At 41.6% G+C, this 9440-nt stretch overlaps 1 protein-coding gene across 2 annotated transcripts; it reads left to right on the top strand.

Moving 5' to 3' along the window:
• The first annotated feature begins 716 nt into the window (after nt 1-716).
• On the top strand, nt 717-8436 carry srsf6a (serine and arginine rich splicing factor 6a). 2 transcript variants are annotated; one of them, XM_026945064.3, is made up of 6 exons: nt 717-910; nt 3079-3254; nt 5450-5565; nt 6661-6863; nt 7392-7469; nt 7572-8436. In XM_026945064.3, the coding sequence occupies exons 1-6, from the start codon at nt 804-806 to the stop codon at nt 8023-8025; spliced, it is 1134 nt and encodes a 377-aa protein (XP_026800865.2). In that variant the 5' UTR covers nt 717-803; the 3' UTR covers nt 8026-8436. The 2 variants fall into 2 exon arrangements, with proteins under 2 accessions (XP_026800865.2, XP_026800866.2); XM_026945065.3 differs by having other exon boundaries at nt 7392-7457.
• The last annotated feature ends 1004 nt before the right edge of the window (nt 8437-9440 follow it).

The following is a 9440-nucleotide window of genomic DNA, read 5'->3' on the forward strand; positions in this document are numbered from 1 at the left end:
CACAACTAATCATCAACATTAGAGAGCAAAAGTCATTTCTGACCAATACAGAATCACTGACTCTTTAATAAAGGCTTAGTTGGGAAGTTTTGTATAAAATCTCAGGTGTACAAGTAGCTAGGATTTGCACGTTCTCCATAATCAAAGCTATTGGTCAATGATGCAAATTCCCATGTCCCAGATAAAGGTTGAACTGAATCTTTGTAAAAATGTATTTGTAAAAAAATATACTTGCACCAGAAGTCTATTTTCTACCAAAAAAATAAAATAAATAACAATAATAATAAAAAACTTTTTTTTTTAAATAAAATTGCATTTGGAAAATTTCAGGCGGTGATTATGGCACTATAGTAGCCTAAAAACCGAAACATCATTCAGGTCATATTTTATACAGTATATTCTCTGATTTAAAAATAAATAAATTAATTAAATTAATTAGTTTATATGCTTTACTGTTTTGTATATCTTTGTTATAATTTTTTTTAGATTTTAAAACTGAAAAACAAAGAAAATTGATTAAACTTTCAGAACTACTCAGAAATATTACAATAATATATTCAGAAATTCTGATATAAAAACTTGTTTTAATCGCACAGCGAACATTTGTGGGCTCAAGACTTTTATTTTGAAAAATCTCCATTTTGGGAATTAAAAAAAAACATGAAGCGAAACCATTTCATAAAGCCGAAATGGATGAATTATGATTTCTGAAGGAATGTCACGTGATTCCTCATCGGCGCCACATACGCGCATGCGCAGTGGGTCCCGGCCAGCGGCGCTGCTGTGGAACAACGCTGACCGCCATGCCTCGCGTTTACATCGGCCGCCTGAGTTACCACGTCCGCGAGAAGGACATACAGCGGTTTTTCAGTGGATATGGAAAGCTGCTGGAAGTCGACCTGAAAAATGGGTAAATAATAACAACAAAAAACGAGTTAAAGGTTCAACCTTTTATACAAACACGAACATACGGCTAGCATTTAGCAGTTAGCTTTCAGATTAGCATAATGGCGGCGTTTAGCTTCGTCTTGCGTGAATAGCGTTAATGTGTTTCTCTTATTTGGGCATGCAAAGCTAACTGTAAACTTGTCTCACATGAAATAAAACGTTGCAGTCCTGATGTTAAGGATTTTTGACGTATAATATTTGATTTTAGTTTGCAAAACTGACTTAGCATAGCTAAACAGTCGTCATTTTTCCTGAGCAGATCCCGCCTCCTGCTTTCGGATTGGCTAATCGTGTATACAAGACGTTCGCTGATTGGACCATTCAGTGGCTATGACCTGAGAGCCAATCATCACGTCTGAGGTAGCCAATCATAATGCAGGAGGCGGGACAGAATGAGACAGTGATGGGAAGTGCTGATACATTCATGTTTGGTTAACGAGATCACGTGACCAAGGGGCAAAAGCCTGTTAGATAAATTTATTTACACACAAATTCGACCTTTAATATCAGTGTAACTGTTTACTAACGCGCTGTTTGTGCAGTAATGCCTATATTCTGTGCATTTTATCTTCATTAAAGACATGAGGGTGAGTTAAATCAGGATTATTTTTAAATTAATTGGAGATGACTTGAGCTTTAACCCCTCAGTTGTTCTGCATATTGAGTGCATTTATAACACTTTCTACATCTCAGAGTTTCTGTCTAAACCTCTACATTTACTGTAATTTATGAAAAGTGTAATCTGTTTTGAGTTATGCAGGAAAAGTTTCCTTTCTGTCCTTGTCATGCACTATATGGCCAAAAGTATGTGCACCCTTCCTAATGATTGAGTTCAGGTGTTTCAGCCGCTCCAGTAACTAACAGGTGGAAAAAATCAACGATCTTTACGTTATAGCAGCTATAAACAGTCGTTCCACAGTCACCAGCCTCTCTCCTCCCTCTCATCAGGTTAATAGTGATGGATAGATAGATAGATAGAGAGAGAGAGAGAGAGAGAGAGAGAGTTCACAATAAACTTGCAATATACCGCAAATAAAAGGAAATAAAATATACACACAGTGCTGTGCAAAAGTCTTAGCATCCTAATTTTTTTTAGTACAAACTTTGTTATAGATGTTTATTTTCTGACTTCTACATTATTGATTCAGTACAAAAACATTTTAGATTCCAAACATTAGTTTTTTTCCAGCACAAAATGAAACGTTACAGAAAAATGTTTGTATGTCAGTAAAGAAAGCAGCAGATTCCATAAGAGACACCGTCTAACCTTTGTGTGAATTCCTGCTTGCCTGTGTGTTCAGGAAAATTTAGCCAATAAAAGCTTGGTGTAATTAACAGTTTAAAGTAGTTTGTCATTCTTTTGTTTGATTGAGATACATTTGAAGTTAAATCCTGTGGATAATGCGTTTTGAAAAAGTTACTGAATTGAATTGCCGAATCGAATCGTTATGAATTTTCCAAAAATCACTTCTGAATCGGATCGAAAACCAGCGAATCGGTTCGCTGTCAACCCAGAGATTCACACCCCTACACCCCGACCTCGATACTGACTCACTGTAGAGTCGGACAGCAGCGAAGCCGCCGTGATCTACTGGAGAAGAAGCTCCGCTGTTTGGCGAGTGAGGCAGGGAGAGTCGTTAGCTATTGTCCATGATCCTCTCTGTTTTGTCCACCATCCCTACAGGTGTGATGGTCAGGTGAAAAATGGGCGTGGCCAGCGGACGGGAAGTCGGGCGTGATGGACAGGTGTCCACTTACTTTTGGCCGTAGAGTGTATTTATTTATTTTTTTTTAAATTGTTTATTTTTCCAACCAACCAGATTGTGTATGTACACACAAACCAGCTTCACAGATGTAAAAGGGGAGGGAAAAAAAAAAAACCAATGTCGCATATGATGACCTCATAATATGTGTAACCAATAACCAATCAGTAACAAGGAGCACCGCTGGCCCCGCCCCCAAGTGCATTTATTTCTTGTAGCTGCTTAAAAAAAAAACAAAAACACAACAAACATCCACCTGGAACTGGAACCTCTTATTGACTAAGAACCAGGTTCTGTTTGTTCTGGTGCTTTGTGCAGCAGAGACGTGAGTTTGTCTTGTTCTGTCTCGTGGTTGTGTTTCCGTTAGTTACGGCTTTGTGGAGTTCGAGGACACGCGTGACGCGGACGACGCCGTGTACGAGCTGAACGGGAAGGAGCTGTGTGGAGAGCGGGTGATGGTGGAACATGCGAGAGGACCTCGGCGTGACCGGGACGGATACGGAGGTGGAGGAGGAGGAGGAGGTTATTATGGAGGCGGCCGCAGTAAGTACAATCCTCAGCGTGGATAAAACATGGCCTCGTGAAACGTAAAGGTCACGTTTATAGAGTAGCGCTAATAAAAATGTAGGTTTGCTTTGAGTTTTTCATCAGGGCCTGTGTTTCTGTCGTTGTCTGATGAGTGAGAGAGAGAGAGAGATTTACTTTGGTCAGGATTTGTTTCTCAAACTGAAGCACGCAAGACCTAGAGAACATCACAGATCATCCGCTTATAAATTAACGAAAGAAACGCCGTGCTGTGTTCCGGGTTCGATATGCTCCAGTTTGGGAATCTACATTTTATAGTTTGATGCTAAATATAAACCCGAATGCAGTGTATCGACTATATTCAGCGTGATAGCTGGTCATTCTCTAACGATAATAAAGTACAATTTGGAGTTACGATGATGATGATGATGATGACATAGTTAATATTACGAGTTGGATGTAATTGTGACATTTTTTCCAGAAACGTTTACTCTGATTCCTGAATCCCGTCACAGCCCTGACCCTCTACAGTTAACATAAAGCTTCTGTAAAAAGTAAAATGAAGGAACTCGTGGAAAACGGAGAACTGTTTAACAGCCCTGTTTGTGAAATGTGCAGGATTTTATTTATTTATTTATTTATTTTTAGCGCTAGGATGGAGCTGAACATTAACCGATGGCCTCGTTTCCACTGTAGGGTCGAACGGTTCTGAGTACCAAGAGCGTAAACGTTTACTAAAGCGTTAATAACGTCGGATTCCACTGGGTCTGCTTTTACGTGTCTAATTTATTAAAAAAGACAGTTTTTATCCCTTTATAGTTACTTTTTAATGTTGTGGAACATCTATGGAATAAGTAAGCTCCTGATCTGTCTTGCATTATAGCAGCTATAATGAGACGTTCTCTCATCAGCTTCACTTTAATAAGAAGCGTAAACTCGTCTGTCCTGAAGATATCGCTGTTACAAAGCGCTGACACTGGAGACTCCTTCCATAACTGTCCAAAAAAGTCTCCTCAGCATGTCAAAGATTACTCACGACTGTTAAAAACCCTTTTATACAACGTTCACGTCCCCGTGAACGAGCCGTTACTATAGAAACGATAACGTATTAGAACGAGCGCGTTACTATAAACCAACCTGTGATCGATCAGCACCTTCTGAACCAATCAGAATCCAGAATTCGTTGGTGTGTGTGTGTATTTATTATAAACATTAGACGCCGTCTCGGACCCTACGGTGGAAAAGAAGCCGTTTGTTTGTTTGTTTGTTTATTAATGAATAAACAGATTATTACAGAGTGTGTAACTAATTTAAACACCTGATCTTTCACTTCACTCGGAGTTCGGAAGAAACTCTACAGCCGTATTGTGAAATGTTGATATGAATGTCATGTTTGTTCTGATTGATTGTAGCCCAGTGGAAACATTTACAAAACACACAAAAAAACAAAACAAAACAAAAAAACACAATCGGTGATGAATGTCTGACTGCTAAAGTTGCCATTTTATTTCCAGTTTGATTGCCACAGTAACAGAGTCCTTGATGTTTCAATTTGAGACAGTCGAGTGGGGGCCGAGGCCGTGGCCGAGTTCGTTGTGGCTAAGATGACTCCCTGACCGCTTTGGCCTTGGCCTTCACCTTACAATGTGTGTGTGACCTTTGCCCCTTGATGCTTTGGCTGACCTAACCGGAAGCCAAGATGACAGCAGCCTTTTGCCAATAGACCAGGGGTGATGGTGAGGAATGCTAGTTATTATGTTGTCGATTTGGAAAGAAAAGAAAAGAAAAGAGCCAAAGATGTAAATAATAAAAACTCAAACCAAATGTGTGAACGGGGAGGTTCTGGCTCAGGCTTAGTGATCAAAAGGAAAAACATGTCTTAATCTGAGAAATCTCTTTTAACCTGAATGTTATTTTTCTGTAGTTATGATACACGATAAAGCGGACATGATTTTCCTGGAGACATTATGACCATACATGTGTGTGTGGTTTTTTTTTTTTTTTGTTTATTTTTAAAAAAAATTTTTATTATCATCAGTATTTTTTTTTAATGTCCTGTGAGGGAGGCAGCAGAAAAGCTCATGCCTGAGTGTGTGAACAGGTTTGCGATTTTAAAAAAGGCGATCGCTGCTAGTTGATTAGACTCTAGAGTAAACCCGTGTGAGAGGAGTAGCGCTCTGACGGCGGCGTCTCTTTCCCCTGTCTGTCTGAAGGTGGCTACAGCAGCAGGAGTCGCTCGGGCCGAGATAAATACGGCCCTCCGGTCCGCACCGAGTACCGGCTCATCGTGGAGAACCTCTCCAGCCGCTGCAGCTGGCAGGACCTCAAGGTGAGGACGAGAACCTGTCAGTTACCTGTCGATTAATAGACCTGGAGTTAGTTTTATTCTGTGAAGTCGTGACCGATTGCGAAGACGCTCCACAAGTGCATATTATTAACGTTTAAGATGAATTTTGAAAATTCTGACGACCAGGATTTCTGGAAATGTATTATGAAATCAGGCAGGTGTCGAGAGTCTGACACTTTATTATATTAATATAGTTTAAAGGTGCAGTAGTCAATTCTTTTTATTTCTTATTTACAAATACAAACAACTTGGGAGTTAGAATGATAAAATAGAAAGGTTTAAACCTTTACAAACCTTTACAAGCCTTTAGAAACCTTTACAAGCCTTTAGAAAACTTTACAAACCTTTACAAGTCTTTAGAAACCTTTACAAGTCTTTAGAAACCTTTACAAGTCTTTAGAAACCTTTACAAGTCTTTAGAAACCTTTACAAGTCTTTAGAAACCTTTACAAGTCTTTAGAAACCTTTACAAGTCTTTAGAAACCTTTACAAGTCTTTAGAAACCTTTACAAGTCTTTAGAAACCTTTACAAGTCTTTAGCAAACTTTGCAAACCTTTAGAAAACTTTGCAAACCTTTACAAGTCTTTTGAAACCTTTGCGAGCCTTTAGAAAACTTTACACGCTTTAAGCAGCTGAGAAAACTCGTTTGGAAAACTGACTCCTGGTCTGGACTGCTTGTTTGTGTTTGGATGTGCGTTCTGTCCGTCATTTTATAGACACTCGTCTTTACAGAGCACCAAAGATCCTGGGGGTGGAGCTTCATGAGAATAGATGGGAAAGGGGGCGGGCTCAGGGAGTTAAAAAAAAAAACATTCAAATATCAAAAATCCACCTACTTAAATACTCGTGGGGGGAAAAATGGACTAATCTTACCTTATCTAATGCACCTTTAAGAAGAGTTCTGGGTTTAGTGTACATCTGTATATGGAGTGTGTGCGTGAGTGTGTGCGTGAGTGTGTGCGTGAGTGTGTGCGTGAGTGTGTGCGTGAGTGTGTGCGTGAGAGTGTGCGTGAGAGTGTGCGTGAGAGTGTGCGTGAGTGAGAGTAATATATTATTGAATGTGTGTTGTCCTGCAGGACTTCATGCGGCAGGCGGGTGAGGTGACGTACGCTGATGCCCATAAGGAGCGCGCCAACGAGGGCGTGATCGAGTTCCGCTCTCACTCAGACATGCGCAGGGCTCTGGAGAAACTGGACGGAACCGACATCAACGGCAGGAAGATCCGGCTAATCGAGGACAAACCGCGCCGCCGCCGCTCGTACTCCGGCAGCCGCTCCAGGTGTGTGTGTGTGTGTGTATAGTGCTGTTTTCATTTATTATTCCTGTAATAAACACAAAGGATTAGACAAATTAGTAAATAAGGAGCAGGACTAGGTGGCGGATTCATCGCCGTCAGCGCTGTTAGCATCTGATTCTACAGAGATTCTTTATTCGCTGTAGCTAGTAGGCGGGGCCTGAGGTGGCGTTGTGTTTGGTATTTGTGAGATTACTTTTTAGAAATGTATATTTCTTTATTTTAGTCTTAAATTCACAAACTCTTTTAGCAATTTGGATTCTATGGGGGGGACAAATGCAGACTGAATATCGACAATGCAAATATTATCTGTAACTTGTATATTATATAAAAAAATAGTTACCTGTTAATAATTAAGTAGTTAAGTAGACTGACTAACAGCTGAGGGATGATGGAGGGATGATGGAGGGATGAAAGGGTGATTGAGATAAAGAAAGTTCTGCTGTGTCGTATCTCAGCTCTCATGACGGAGGATTAGTCATGCTCAGAACGCCGTCCCGTTTCTGTCCGCAGGTCTCGCAGCCGCCGGCGTTCCCGCAGCAGGAGCCGTCGGAGCAGCCGATCCCGAAGCAACTCCAGGTCTCGCTCAAGGTGTCATTTATCACTCTTAATTTATCTCTCTTTCATCACTCCTTCATCGCTCTAACGCTCATTTCTCCCGCCTGTTGTTTTCCCCCTCCCCTTTCCCTCCAGGTCTCGTTCCCGCCGGCGCCGCTCTCGCTCCAGATCCCATCACAAGTCCCGTTCCAGGTCGGGTCGCAAGTCCCGCTCCAAATCTCCCTCCAGCAAATCTCGCTCTCGCAAATCCCACTCTCGCTCTCGCACGCAGAAATCCCGCAGCAGGTCTCGCTCTCGTTCCGGCGACCGCCAGTCGCGCTCCAAGAGCACTTCCAAAGTGAAGTCGGAGCGCGGCTCTCGCGGCCGATCGAAAGAGAAATCCACGAGTAAGAAATCGCGCAGCCGCTCGGCGTCGCCTGCTGAGAACGGAAACGAGGAGCGAGCCAAATCCGCCTCGCGCTCGCCGTCTCCTCCGGCCGAGAAGAGCGGCTCGAAATCTCCTGAGCATCGCTCTCGCTCTCGTTCGCGCTCCAAATCCGGCTCTCGCTCTAAATCCAGATCCCGGTCCAGATCCGCCTCCCAGGACTAAACCACGCGTGTTAAAGAGTGAATTTCCGAACCGCACATCGTGATCCGGCTCTTTAATTGATTCCCGCCGGGTAGAGTAGATGTTTTATACGTGGCATGAGCAGAAACAAGCGGAATTATGGATCATCATCATCATCATCTTTGTTCTCTGTGTAAATGAGCATAGATTTATTATTGAATGACGTTTCCATGACTTGGATCGCTCCACGTGCCCCATATTCCCGAGTCGGTTCAGGAGACAACGAAGCGCGAGAAGGCTAGCGAGGACGAGCTGATGTGTGTTTGTGGTTCTGTGATGTTCGTCATTTAAACCCAGTTTCAGTCGTTAATCCGTTTGGACGTCCACTGTAGAACTTTTTAAATCATTTCAGTCCATTTTTATTGTATCTTTTATTAAAAGTCCTCACTGATACGCTCCTGCAGTGTGTGTAGTTTCTAATCCTGATCTCGCAGCTTTATTTCAAACACCTCCATGTTCTGGTTTTGGATGTGTGCGGTTTCTGTATCAGGGTTTCAGGTGCAGTGTTTTCCTGCTCGAAGATCCAGATGTGATCCAGCTGATCATCAGTTAATCACACGGTGGAAGAAGAAGAACTGTTTCTCCATCAGTAAAAGTTCTAAGTAGAGCCTACTGAGAAAGCTGAACACCCGTAACTGTCCAAAGAACCCTTAAAGAACCCTTGAGGAACCTTTGACACGATGCACATTTCCTCATTGTTCTAGCTAGACTTTCAGGAGAAAAAGGTTAAAGCTCGAACTCTGAAGGTTTCTTTGGTTTCTCTGTTTAGCAGAACCCTTAAAGGCTCTCTGCAGAACCCTACAGCAGGATTTCTCTTTCAAAAAGCTAAATCATCAGATGAACCGTTTGAGGAAAAATTATTATGGAATAATCTGAGTTTTTAAGGCTTTCTGTCAGAAAAGGTTCTTGGTAGAACCCATTTTTTGGATGACAAGAACCCCTAATTATCCAGTGATGTTTGTTTTTTCTTTTTTTTTCCCCCTTTTCCTTAGAACCTGCCAGATGTTTAATGTTTAATGCTAAAACTATCTTCATGCACTCTTAAGGGTTCAGTGGATAATTACGGGTTCTTGGCTTCCAAAAAACCTGGAGTCCTTTCTGTTAGACAAAGAACCCCTTTTTTTTTTTTTTAAAGAGTGTAGAACCCTAAAGGTTCTGGGGAAGTCTTAGTAGGTGCTTTGTAGGACAGTTCTCCCATCATATGTGGTTATTAAATAGAACCTCTTGGAATTTATGAACCTTTAACTATCCAAAGAACCTTTTCCCCCTTAAATTGTGTGTAAAATGTGGGAAAGTGTTCTACAAACTCCACATTATTAAGGGTTCTTAACCCAAGGGTTCTACTTGCAATCTTTTCTAAGAGGGAAACACTTTGTTGTAGGGTTCTCCAGAGGACC

The sequence above is a fragment of the Pangasianodon hypophthalmus genome, chromosome 16, assembly GCF_027358585.1.
Source record: "Pangasianodon hypophthalmus isolate fPanHyp1 chromosome 16, fPanHyp1.pri, whole genome shotgun sequence".
In the NCBI taxonomy this organism is placed as follows: Eukaryota; Metazoa; Chordata; class Actinopteri; order Siluriformes; family Pangasiidae; genus Pangasianodon; species Pangasianodon hypophthalmus.

Bases quoted from the DNA above. Each gene is read 5' to 3' on its own strand.
- srsf6a (XM_026945064.3), top strand. From the start codon at position 804: ATGCCTCGCGTTTACATCGGCCGCCTGAGTTACCACGTCCGCGAGAAG. The intron at 3,255-5,449 runs GTAAGTACAATC...GTCTGTCTGAAG, and splicing joins TTATTATGGAGGCGGCCGCA to GTGGCTACAGCAGCAGGAGT. The intron at 5,566-6,660 runs GTGAGGACGAGA...GTTGTCCTGCAG, and splicing joins GCAGCTGGCAGGACCTCAAG to GACTTCATGCGGCAGGCGGG.